The sequence below is a fragment of the Harpegnathos saltator genome, unplaced genomic scaffold (assembly GCF_003227715.2).
Source record: "Harpegnathos saltator strain DR-91 unplaced genomic scaffold, Hsal_v8.6 scaffold87, whole genome shotgun sequence".
NCBI classification, from domain to species: Eukaryota; Metazoa; Arthropoda; class Insecta; order Hymenoptera; family Formicidae; genus Harpegnathos; species Harpegnathos saltator.
In genome coordinates this window covers 446,241-459,559 of record NW_020230714.1, presented here as the reverse complement: position 1 = coordinate 459,559, position 13,319 = coordinate 446,241, and the positions used below count along the sequence as shown (strand labels likewise).

At 57.6% G+C, this 13,319-nt stretch overlaps 1 protein-coding gene across 1 annotated transcript in view; it reads right to left on the bottom strand.

Annotated features, from left to right (window-relative positions):
• Window positions 1-336: 336 nt before the first annotated feature.
• LOC105192017 (zinc finger protein 585A) overlaps window positions 337-13,319 on the bottom strand; it is a 48,611-nt gene continuing 35,628 nt past the window's right edge. Inside the window, exons 8-10 of the mRNA XM_025307457.1 lie at window positions 7,964-8,155; window positions 4,505-4,682; window positions 337-745 (exon numbers count right to left, since the gene is read on the bottom strand). Coding sequence (XP_025163242.1) covers window positions 515-745; window positions 4,505-4,682; window positions 7,964-8,155 — 601 coding nt within the window. The 3' untranslated portion in view covers window positions 337-514. The remainder of the gene's footprint in view (window positions 746-4,504; window positions 4,683-7,963; window positions 8,156-13,319) is intronic.

The window sequence follows — 13,319 nt, the reverse complement described above, 5'->3', positions numbered from 1 at the left end:
TATACATACATACGGAATGTTTGGCGATATAACACATAAAGCCCTCGTGCGTGTGTAGATTGGACGGAATTCCTCGTCCGCGAGAATCTTGCGAGAATAACCATATAAAATGTTTTGACTCGCTAATTCGTGAGTCAGGATAAACCGAACGAGAAGGAGGTCCCTTGCCAGGAAACCACACGAGAGCCTGCGGCTTGTTCATCAGAGGAGATCGCCGCGATATCGGTCAGCCAGTCTTCTCTCATGAATAACTGAAAATTTCGCGCGATTATTCGCGCAAGACCGAATCTACACGTAACACTCAGGACCTTTGTATGTCCGTATATATATCGCGAGTGATCGTCACACACACACACACACACACACACACACACATACACACAGGCGTTCCACGCGGCGCGACGATCCGTTTTCCGAGCAATTAACCCCTGGTGACACGCGACGTGCAGGTGGAAATAGGATCGACCTGACGAGACCGCGCGAGCGTCTTCGACGTGACGGATCCTGGCTTCCTTCAATCGGACGAGTTCGGGCCGGCGGAAAAGAGCTCGAGGACGTACTTGTGCGCGAGGTCGGGCGTCGGGAAGTGATCGGCGTGAGCTTCCGACAGGTGAGCGCGGAGTTCCTTGGCGAAGTTCGTGCGGAACGGCCCCGACGTCGTGGCGCCGTCGTCGCACAAGCTGCACTCGTAGATCGTCTCGCCGGGATGTAGATTCGTCGACAGCACGTGCCTCCGGAGGTTCTCCTGCGAACAGAGCAGAATCGAGTCCGCGAATCTAAGCCTGAGCTTCAGGGAAGAGAGAGAGAGAGAGAGAGAGAGAGAGAGAGAGAGAGAGAGACCGAGCGGCTGCAAGGCTGCAGCGATTAATGAGTCGAGTGAAACGGCAACAACCGATCGATGCCAAGGGCCTTTATCGGACGAGTGAAGCGCCGTTTTATGAGCGCACGCTCGATCGCTTTGCGCGTTTCTGCGATTTCCGCGGCGATCCGGCGGCCGGCCGCGTCGGGGCGTTGCTATTAAAATTTCATTGGAAACTAAAAGCACACACAAAGAAACCTTTCACCGCGATCGGCCGTAACGAACGGAATCGTCGGTCGCCGCGCGCTAGTCGAGTCGGCTTTTCGTTCGCATTCGTTCGGCTGTGTGGGATACCTGGTGGCGACCCGGTGGCGCGACCGGGGAATCGCTCCGCCGCAGAACCGGACGCCCGCGTTCATTGGCTACGCCGTTGGCGCATTTAAAAGGCGCTTTACCCTCTCGGACTAAGTAGCCGGTCGTAGTCGTAAACATCTTCCTACCAGGCGGGCTTATACGAGCCGTTGATGGCAACGGCAACATCAAATTTAATTTCCCATAAGTAAATCTTTCCGCGGCCAGCGCTCCGTGACGCGGCGCAGATTAAGCCTCGTTCACACCGCCATGGGCGGTCGCGCGCGCGCGCGCGCGCGCGACCGCGGCCTTTATTGCGTCGAGCCGCGAGTCGAGCCGCGACACGCAAATGCCGTCACGCAAATCTGCCATAGGAGTTTCATTAGATCGCCGATCAATTGGGATTTCCACGAGAATCATTCCGTCCGAGGCGCGGCTCCGTTTTTACGATTTACCTGCCAGGGACGGATGACGGCCGCGGCGGCGGCAGGAAGCAAGCGACAACACACACTCGCGACGAGACTCGCTCGAGAAATCGGAGACTTGATTTCTACGTGCTAGGCTCGGCGAGATCGAGCTTCGGGAGAGCCGTCGCTAGAGTCGTTTGCGGCGGAAAATGTATGGGATTCGTCTATTGTTATTTTCGAGAAAAAAAAACAGATTCACCCGTAAGACGGGTAGCGCTGCGTGCGCGGACCTCTCTCGCGTGCGAGCGAGCGAGCGCCGTTATTAATTCGCTCGCGCGATAGAGAGACGCGACCGACTGCAATTGCAACGTAAACATGTCGACGGATGCGCACAAACCGCCGACGAGTCCGGCTGGCAACGACAGGCTCGCGAATAGCTCGTAAAATTTTCGGGAAGGGAGCTTAACCCAGATCGACGTTTCACGATTCGTCCGCCTTCTCCCTTGTCCTCCTCCCTTTCTCTCTCTCTCTCTCTCTCTCTCTCTCTCTCTCTCTCTCTCTCTCTCTCTCTCTCTCTCTCTCTCTCTGTCTCTCTCCGCATATCCCATAAATAAGCGACATTTAATCGGTCGGCTCGCGTATTACAATATTGCGCGCAGGACGATCAAAATTATAACTCAGACCGGTAGAATTCGGCCGATTGAGCCGGGCCGCGCGAGATTTGTCGGTGAAAAAAGTCACGGCGGTAAACGGCGAATGCGCGAGTCATGTCAGGCGTCGGCGATAAGAAACGCCCTGATCGTTTCACATACTTCGCGAATAATTACAATCAGACTACCTCGAGAGAACGAAAAATTCATTAGCGCGCGCGCGAGAGAGAGAGAGAGAGATATAGAGAGAGAAAGAGAGAGAGAGAGAGAGAGAGAGAGAGAGAGAGAGAGAGAGAGAGAGAGAGAGAGAGAGAGAGGGAGGGAGATGGGAAAACGCTGTTCCGCTCGAGTGAGATGCGCGTGTAGGAATTAGCGTTCGAGAGAAACGGCGAGTCGATCTCGGTTCGTCGCGTTAAAAAATGGCAATCGAACGATCGGCTCTTTCACGCTCGAAGGCGCGACGCTTTCGGAGCGGGGGGGGGTGTCAGCTCTCTTCGACGAGTTTCGGCGACTGATGCGGCAGGAAGAGAACGCTGCTTTCAGATTCAGCGTTAACCAGTGTTCGAGGACTTACCACCCTCGGCGAAAGTTTTCCAAGTGGCGGCGGCGGCGGCGGCGGCGGCGCGCTGCGAGAAGCCGGAGGGTAGAACGCTGTCGAGGCGAGGGCGGAAGTGTCGGTCGTGAAAAAAAAGGCGTGTAACCATCCGAGGTAAATCATAACGTGGGGAGGAAGAAGGAAGGAAGGAAGGAAGGTGGTGCGCGTAATCTCGTCGACGCAAGGCGAGCCGTCCGCTCCGGCGGCGGCGGCGGGGAATCCCCTCGTTAAATCGCACCGCGCGTTGCTCGCACGTTCCTTCCTTATTAAAGTGCCGTGCAAACAGCTATCGTCGAGCTCGATACTTTTCGCAGTCTCCCCCCTCCCCCTGTCTCTCTCTCTCTCTCTCTCGCTCGCTCGCTCGCCGTACGCCTTGCGACGGATTATTTTTTCTTCCATCCCCGCAGCCGCGCGAAATGCCATCGCTGATTTATCGATGCCCCGAGATATTTGAGTAATCGGCTAGACTCCGGGCTAGAGCCGAGCGGGATAAACGCTTTCAAAGTCGCCGGCGATCACGCAGCGGACTTTTTCGAGACAGCCAATCCGCGTTGCGTGCACGCACCGCTCGCTCGCACGGAGCGCGCGATCGGTCCGCGACCGTTAAATCAATACGCATCTCGCGCTCTCTGTACGCGCGACGCGATAAAATGGCACCTTTAATTAACGCTCCCGCGTGTGCCCTCGATCGCCGACGCGATGGTGATTCCAACGCTGTCGCGGCGCCGGAGCATCCCCTCTCGCCGATCTCAAAGAGAGGGACGAGAGAGAGAGAGAGAGAGAGAGAGAGAGAGAGACGAGAGAGAACACAGCCCTCTGATCGATGGCCCCGCGGAGGCGATTGGGAACCACTGGAATGAGTTTATGTCGCTATCAAAGAGACACGGAGGCCTCGTATGCGAGTCGCATCCCAACTCAAGCTTCAAAGGACATTAGCATACCGGCCGCTCGGTATGACTGGCCTGTGCGTGTGTGGGCATCCAGTGAGCACAATTAACTCGTTATCTTATCGCGCCCCGGCGGCGGCGGCGGCGGCGGCGGCGGCGGCAGAGGCGGCGGCGCGGTCCAAACGTTAAGGTGTACTTTGCTTAATTTACGCCGCGGACTCAGCCGCCGGACAAAAATTGGACTACGGCGCGAGAGAGCCCCGAGAGTGCCGCGCGCCACCGCGACGTTTTAAGCGGAGCGGACTTCGAGTCCCGATGAGCGCGCGCGCGCGCGCGCGCGGTAGGTCCGCCAGGATGCGTGTCTGGCCGAAGGACGAAGGACGCTACTGGTTTTAGTCGCGGCAGAGCCCCGTGAGACTCTGAGCTCCAGCTCCTGCCTGACGATGACGACGATGAGGTCCGGCGAAACGAGTCGGGACAACTCTCGTTGCTTCGCTTCGCTAAGGGATGCTCGAGTCGACGTTTTCGTCCTGCGCCTTGAGCTTTTTTGAGACTCCGAGCGCTCTCGAGAGGTGCACGTCCGTCGATGACGGAGATTTGAAGGTTGCGGAATCGAGGTATGTGCGAGTCACAACCGCCGGCAAAGTGCCGGGTCGTGAGGTTGGAATATTCGGGATTGATGGATGATGACTCTCGCGCTGGATGTTTGAGTCTGGCATCGAATCGTTTTTTTTTTTCGCTCGGGGAGGAATTCCTCGTTATGAGTACGTGTGTGTGTGTGTGTGTGTGTGTGTGTGTCGGGCGCAACAACTCACCAGATTGTTGCAAACGTAGGAGCAGTGCCGGCACTTGTACGGTTTCGAGCCCGTGTGCAGCCGCACGTGTCTCTGCAAGTGGGAGCTGACTTTCGTCTTGAAATTGCAGCCGGCGAAAGTGCAGCGGTGGATCCGCCGTTCCTCCGCGCTCGCGGGATCCTCGTGCTTCGCTCTATGCCTGCAACAAACGCAATCGCGCATCGTACAATCGCGCGATGGCGATAACGGCGGCGATAATCGGACGGGCCGTAAAGCCTCCTTGCAAATTCGCGCGATTTTATGGAAAGCGATCGCGTTGCACGTTCTTTCCGTTCTTCGGTTAATTAGACCCTCTCGCTGTTGAACCACTGACGCAGGCAATTAAAGCATAATGATAAGAATTTACGCATCCGATACGCACACGATTATTAGCGTTAAATGAAAATTCCCATTGGAATCGAGCGGACGGGCGGGGCGGAATTTATCGCAGCCAATCGAAACATTTTATGAAAGTCTGATTAACGCACACAGCACCGGGCGTTAATACGCGGTCAACGCGGCCATTATCGCCAGATAAACTTTCTACGACGAGCACGCTCCAAGTGCGCTCGAGGGGGAGGGAGGGAGGGAGGGGAATATATCTAATCTGGAAAATATATCTGTCGCCGGCGTCTCACATACGCTGTCGGTGTCGCACGTGAGAAGCAGCCATTGCCGCGATAGTGTCTCGCCGAGAAAAGTAGGTACTACAGGTTTGTCATCGGCAAGGAAAGCCAGCCGAGCGACAAGGAGAGATAAAGATAGATAAATGGAGAGAGGGGGAAGCGATATCTTCCAAGATATTTCTAGTAGCCGTGGAATTATCAACAACGCGCGGCGGCCGATCGATTAATGAGCCGCGAACCCACCGGTCGTCGTACCTAACTTCCAGTCTCCGCACGACCGCACAAATTCCGTAACGCACACGAGCGAAGCGCGCGCGCGAGGGTGTCGCTCGAAAGCTCTTTCACGTAGACGCAAATCATTCTCGAGCGCAACCGGTTTCCTTTTCCCGGCCACCTCGGCTTCTTCCAATTCTAACGCGACGCCGTGAAGATACGCGTCGCGTGAAATGAAGACGGGCCGCGCGCGCGATTCAATTGGCTGAATTCGCCGTAAATCAGAAACTCGCCGGGGACTAAATTGATGAATTCACGAAAGCTCGGCGCGGCCCGGGTATCGCGTGTCGAACGGGACCGCGCCGATATTTCTCTACGTCGCGGCTCTCGCTACGGCGGCCCGCGTCACGAGATCGCATCTCGGAGAGAGGTGTGTCCTTCTCCTCGACCGTTCTTCTCTCCTCCACCTCCGTATCCTCCCGACCAAGTTCATCGTCGCAGTCGCGGCCCGGTGATTATGAACGATGCGATATGCGTGCGCGATATTACGAGGGAGCCGTTGGTCGCGGCTACGTGTATATCAGGTTCGAGATGCGTGACACGTTTAATTAAAATCCCGCGTGATTTACTCCGCCGGGCTCTCGCGCGGCGAGATCCCGCGGCGGGGAGGTGGAGGGAGGACGGGACGGCGGGGGGGGCGAGAAAGGAGAGTGAGCGCGAGCGGGAGGGAGGCCGTGAGAGAGGGAGCCCGACGAGTGGACACACGCGGAAGAGAAGCGTCGGTGGAGGAGAGCCCGCGCGACACACTCTGCGGCTGCGTTGACTTCGACTCACGTAGTAAGTACTCAATTCGCGATGAAATATCGCGGCTACCATCGCCATGCGCGAACGATCATAACGGGTTGCCCGCACTTAGCCGGCTGCTGCACGCAACTTCCGCTTTCGCGGTCCTCCACCTCGATCTCTCTCGCTCTCGCTCTCACTCGCTTTCTCTCTCTCTCTCTCTCTCTCTCTCTCTCTCTCTCTCTCTCTCTCTCTCTCTCTCTCTCTCTCTCTCTCTCTCGCTCTTTCCCTCCATCTCCGTTTCCCTCAGCCTCCCGCGACCTTCGTGCTTCTCCCTCGCTCTCGCGACGACGGAGTCGTCAGACGCGGCGCGAAATTTATTACAGGCGCTTCGCGCGCGCCACAATGTCCTTAATAAGGCTTAATTTAAATCGGATCTCTCGCTTTCGCGCGCATTCATCGGCCGAATAGGAGGGATGATCGTCGATCGCCGCGCCGGGGACGGGGGAGGGGGGGGGGGAGCGGCGGCGGCAATTTCTCTGCGCGGGTGGACAGAAACGCAGCGCGAAGTGGTCGATTATCCTTCGGAGAGGAGTCCTTCGGCCGAGCCGAAGTGCTCCCGCGTCGACGAGCAAGTAAGAATCGGGCGATTAGCGGAATCAAGATCCGCGCGGCGGTCGCGCGCCCGGTCTGAATGAATCATTGAGCCGTGAAATTAATTCAGATACAGATGATGCCGTCGTTGCGCGGCCGAGTCTTAAAATAACCGGCCAATAAATCTAGGAGATAAAAGGCGGTGCGAAAATTGCCGAGCATCGAGGCCGCGACGGGCCGAGCGCGAGCGCGGGCGCGGGCACGGAGAGATGTGTAATCGGATTTTCGATAAATTACTTCTCAAATTATATCCTCCCCATTGTCTCTATCAATAATCCGCGAAGATTGATTCTTTCGCTGTTCGCGTATTCGCAATTATGTATGCGCGGCGGCGCGCGACGCGAGTACGCGCAATTAATTCTCCGCTTCCTCGAAGGCATCGATCATACATACGCGGGCCGTGAGCCGCGCGATTAATGGCGCAGGAATGCGTCGTCCTCCCGGCGGGGACCTCGATTAAAATTAATGTCAATAATATCGGCAGTCCGCCGAGGAAGAGTCGTACCGCGCGGCCCCTGCGAGATGGAGCCGTGGATCGTACGCGAACTGAATTGTTAATAAAAAGAAAGCCTCGCTTTCTCCCTCTTCCCGCCCGCTCTCTCTCTCTCTCTCACACACACACACACACACACACACACACAAGGATCTTCGATGGCCGAAAGCAGACATGCTACCTTGTGGACCGCCTCGGATTATTAAATACATATAGACCGTCCATTTTCTGTCAACTACTTAAATTTCACGGGCCGCTTGTGCTCTGCGTGACGCTCTAGGATAATTTAATCTTCTTTTTACCTGCCGCAGAGAAATTTACAAAAAAGATCCTTTCGACGTTTTTCGCTGCGGATCGCTGTCAGTTTCGAATGGAAACATCTCACGTATTCAGCGGGAGTAACTGACGATAAGGTTCGCAGGGATTTTTGCGAAGAAGACAAGGTCGATACTTTGACAGTCACAGGCGTAATTTTGCCGATAATAATGCATCTTGAATTAAGGAAAGATAAAATTATGCCTGACTGTCGGTTTCGAGTTTCTCGCGAAAATCCCCACGAACTTATCGCGCAAGCCGGCATTTGTTTGCTCAGCGCTTGAAGGAACCGCGTCTCAGGAGGTCGAACTCGATAAATTACACACCTCCCTCCCCTTTGTTCGATGGTCATTTTACCTGCGCAACTGCGTCTTCGTCTTCGCGGCGTACGGGCAGTCGGGACAGGAGTACTGCTTCTCGACGACGTCGTGGGTCAGCTTTCGGTGCCTGTCGAGCTCGGCCGCGGTGCGGAGGACCGTCGGGCAGCCCGGAAGTCCGCACTTGTACTTTTTACCAAAGTGCCGCAACATGTGCTGCTGAAGGGCGTACCTGTGCGGAAGCATAAAAGGCATCAGCGCGGGATGTATTTCATTTCGCGGATTAAACAACGCGCCCGAACGATCGTCGTCGCCCTCGCGGCGCGCGATCGCAGAGAGAGAGAGAGAGAGAGAGAGAGAGAGAGAGAGAGACCGCACACATTCCCGAATACAGTTGTTGCCGTTCGCCGGGAATTCCCGCGACTCGTCGTCCGCGTGCGCGAACATGTAAATGAGCGGCGAGAAATACGGCACGGTCATTAACGGCGTTTTTGATGAATGGACTAGAAAATAAACGCGACTCATAAAACCAAACGTCCGCGACGCGGCACCTCTTTCTTCCTCTTGCCTCTTCTTCACCTTTCCTCTCTCTCTCTCTCTTTTTCTTTTTCTGTCTCACGCTCGTCTCAGCGTGAGTATCCCGGCATCTCGGACTTTACTTCCCCCTCTCCCGCTGTCCCCTCCGCTCGGCTAGGAAGATGTTGAGAAAAAATGTAGCCCGCGCACGAAAAGGCGCGTTCCGCTGATGGATGTGTCCTCGCGAAAAGTTCATCGTTCGCGACAACGACTGTCTTATGCGCTTTCGACAGCCGCAGTGGTCTCGCCAGGTGACGAGAGAAAGAGAGAGAGAGAGAGAGTGAGTCAACGAGACGCGAGTGCGGATCTAGCTGCGCTCGCGCGCGGGAGCGCGCCGCGCGGAATTCCCATTATTTAAGCGCGAGTGAAATACGAGTGCAATACGACTGCCTTATAATTAGATGGAAACGAACATTCCACTGCGCGCGCGTCGTTCGAGAGCGCGGCTCGAATTAGCGGCGCGCCAGGCCGCGCGCGGCCCCGTGGAACTCGTAAACGCGATAAACACGTGGCGGCACTTTTAATTAACGGTCGCCGCTCGCGCGATCGCGACGATACAAACCCTCCGCATCGATCCTTGACCGCTCGTCTTCTCGATCTAGTGCCATTGCGCGGCCATGACGCTCCGCCACGCGCCCCTGCAAATCTACGCCGCCGTAGTGCCGCTCTGTATCTTCCCCCTTCCTTCTCGCGGAGAAAGGGAAGAGGCCGCGGCGGGGAGGAGGAGAGACGTCCCTCGTCCTCGGCGGAGGCGCGTAATACAGGAGCGCGTCTCAACGAGCCGCGACGTCGACGAGGCCTCGTCCTTGTTATCGAAATCGCCGGCAAATTTCAGTCGCGATCGCTCGCGCACGTATCGTCTCCCTCTCCCCCCCCTCCCACCCCCACCCTCTGTCTTTGCATCGCACATTTCTGCCGGCGGATCTCTTCCGGCCGCGGTAGCGGGACGAAGGACACGGACTTTTTCGAGATGGCAGCTAGACGATACCGACCGGAGAAGTCTCGGGTCCTGCCGCGGCAGCGCGAGAGGAACGAGAGACGGAGGTCGACGTGGCCGGCGAGGAGAGGAGAGGAGAACAGATGAGAGCAGAGGAGAGACGAGAGGAGAGAAAGCAGCAGCAGCAGAAGAAGAAGAAGCCAGCGAGAGGATCTGGGCCGTCCTAGAGGGAGCCGGCCTACCCAATTGGCTACGCAAGTGTAACGTCGAGTTTTACAATGTCAGGATATACACGCCCTCGCACGAGCGCTGCGCGCGTCCTCAGGCTCGCTCTCGCACCTGCGAGCCAGGTAGGTAGGTAGGTAGTCGCGCGAGCTGCGTGTCCGGAGCCGCGGATACCTGCGCGCGGATAGCCGCGCTCCGCTCCGCGTGGAAACAGGTAACCGGCGCGTTCGCGCGCACACGCGCACGCACACACACACACATACGCACGCAGGCACACGTACTCGGGCACTTTCGCCCGGCGCGCCCGCGCGCTTTGTTCGCCCCTCGCGACAGCCGGATGGAGATAAGGGTCTCTCAGACGCGTGTGATCTTACTTCGTCATATCGGATTTCGGGCTTCCCCGTGGCGGAAGATCGCGGAGATACTCGCGATTGGCTAATCCGGGAATGTATCGCGGCTTCCGTTCTTTCCCCCTGCTCCCCTCCCCCCGTCGCTCGTTATCTCACGGAGGACGTCGGGAGACGCCGGGTCAGTCGGTCGAATTGGGTCAGTCTCTAATCATCTGTCGCCGTCATCTCTCTCTCTCTCTCTTCTCCCCCCCTCTCTCTCTCTCTCTCTCTGCTCGCCTGCTCGCTCGCGGTCTTTTCGCGGCGCGACGGCCAGCGGCAGCTGCCGCAGCCGGAGCCGAGACGCGCTTCTCCAGCGGAGCGGAGCCTTAGAGGAGGGGACACACGCATCCGAGAAATATGAAGAGGAGGAGGAGGAGGAGGAGGGCCCCGCTTTTCTGTCGGGCCGTCGAATCTTTGTTGCGACAAGACACGCATGCCCTTTTCTTCTCCGTCCGGTATCTCTCGCAAGTGAGAATGCATCAATGCGTCGGGCGTACGCGATGCGCGGCACTGCAGTGTGCAACGCGGACGGGCGAACTCAGTCGCAATAAAGCGACTGAGATGTGGGTGGATAAAATCTCTCACATTTCGCTGGCCGCTGAAGATTCCGTAAAATATGCTCTGCGAAGATGTTAAAGCCCTACCCGGCGTTAAGCTGTTTGGCACCGTAACGTTCGAGGGTTTATGCCCGATGGATTAAGCGTTTTCGGCCCCTTTGACCGCACCACGGGTATTTTGATTCCCCGTCGCATTTTTTATCCCATCTGCGATACCGCCTCCTCCTACCTTCCTTCTGCCCCCCCCCCTCTCTCTCGCTCGCTCGCTCGCTCGCTCGCTCGCCGTTCCTCTCCACGCGGACCCTCCCATCCTCCGCCGCGTTTTTATCGCCGCAATTATTGTAATTCTTTTCGCCGGCGGAAAGCCCGTAGTCTATAAATTCGATAGTCCGGCGATCCGAAAGAAATGCCAAGCGAAGCTGCCGATGTGTGTATTTCCAGTCGATCGCAAAGTCACGCGAGGACACACTTTGTGCGATCGGGACGCCGGGCGACGCGCGCGCGCGCGCGCGCTTATTAGCCGGCGTTAATTAGTATATTCACCTGTGCAACCTGTGCAACGCTCGAACTATCGAGCGCGCCGACGCCGGGTAAAACGGGCCGACGTGTGGTGCGCGTCTCGCATTTCTCGTGCGATGCTCACGAGAAAGATGCATAATTTAGTTAGCCGTGCGAGAACCGTCGTTCACGGCGCACCGCGGAAATAACGAAGAGAGCGCGGCCGTCACAATAAAATCAAAGAGACTCTCGGCCGTCCGCCCCTCGCGCCCCCCCGCCGGGCTGCTTCCTCGATAGAAATTAATAACAAGCGCGCCTCCGGAGTTTCTGCGTGCGCCGGGGCTGGCCGTGGTGAATCGGTTCAAGGTCCGCGTTCACGAACGCCGTAATTGCGTTGAATTATGACAGCCGCGCGCTGCGCGGCTCGGAGTCGCGCTCGCGCGGAGGGACGAGACTTTTCCGGCGGATCGAAGCCGGCGATAAGGAGTGACAGCGCCGCGGCGATTTCTCACGTCGGAGAGACGCTAGAGGAGAGGAGATCTCTCCCGCGCGAGTGACGTCGCGCCCCGACCACGAGGAGAGCTTCCTCCCGACGAGAACGTAAGATGCGCTCGCGCGAGTACTCTCCGGCGCGGCTGGACGCGCGCGCGCGCGCGCACGCGCGTGCACGCCTATTTATTACAGCCGTATATCACGCTCTCGTAATACAAAGGGCGCGGTCCGTTTGGCGCTTTATAGGCATCGGGCCGATTTTCTCCTCCTTTCGTATAAGCAGAAGGCATTAACGACGTCATTGCGCAGCCTTGAATCCAGCCGGCGCGAATCGCGCCCTCGGAGCCTCCGCGTCGCGGAAGACATCGGGGATTTCGAGAGAGACCTCCCGGGAAGTATCGGCGTCGGCTCTCCCCTCCGCGACGCCGTCCTCCACATCGGTCGGTCTCGTTCGCCTGACTTACGACGCGAGCTGGAGAGAGAGAGAGAGAGAGAGAGAGAGAGAGTTCCGATAGAACAACAACATATTAAAATCGGTGGGAAGGCGACTCCCCGCGGGACGCCCGGCATCGACAATGAGGGGACCTGGGTGAAGAGGAGGAGCTGCGGGTTGAAGGAGGGGGAGAGGGGGACGGAAGGAGGAGAGAGACGGAGCCCGCTCTGTTTGCGTTTTTGAGCGGAATGTCACGGGCGTGACGGCAGGTCGTTAAGGGCAGCCTCGGCCGCTCGATTGGACAAGCGGATGCGGTCACCGGCGGATGATTTAGCGCGACGTCCGCCGTCAACTACGTGAAATACGCGGAGGAGGACACAAGGCGAGAGAGGCGGGCGCACAACGGCGGCGGGTTAGATCTCTCTTCCTCTCTCTCTCTCTCTCTCTCTCTCTCTCTCTCTCGCGCTCTCGGCCAAGTCATTTAAAAGTCTAATTCGCGTCGCGCGCGTGTACACATGCGTCGATAAACGGTGGCGTACGGAAAGTACGCATCTCCGCGAGAGACGTGGAGAGAAACTCGTCTTGCGGGAGGTGACCGCGATTTCCGGGCGACCTCGCGACCAGCCACCGCCGCCGCCACCGCCGCCTCCTCCTCGTCTCTCAGGGTCACGCGATCCCTCCGGAGGCTCGGCAGCTCGCATGGCGCTGCGGCCGTTAACAGCCTGACGACTTTATAGCGCCCGGCGCGAGTTTTTAACGCTTTTTATTCCGCCGGGCTCTCGCGCCGGCAGTAAAAGCGATGACGGGCGGAGCCTAAGGTTTCACTTTACCCGGCGCGTCCGTTGATCGGCATTTGTAGCCGATCACGTAGCGAAACGATACCGCGCTAGTGTACAGATTGTCCGCTTGTCTTCGGCCAAGTGCGGGCCAATAGCTTCGAGCGCTTTATGGGAGAGACGTACGGCCGAGCGTTCGGCTAAACGGAATCGTCAGGTAATTTAATATTCCCTCCGCGTGGCGTGCGCGCGCGCGCGCGCGAGCTGTGTTATTTTTGTGTGTACGCTCTCCCCTCCTCCGCTCTTCCCTCCGCTCTTCCCTCCCCTCCTCGCGCGGCGCACGGTGGTGTACGTTTCGGACGGCGGCGGTGTATCGAAAAGAGGGAACGCCGAAGCGCGCCGCGCGCTCGAGCGCTAATTGACTATGTAAATTTCATCGTGTCCGTCAGGCGTGTCGCTCTGTGATTTGCGGAATCGCTGTTAACCGCGCGTATCTCCCTTCTGATATTCTTT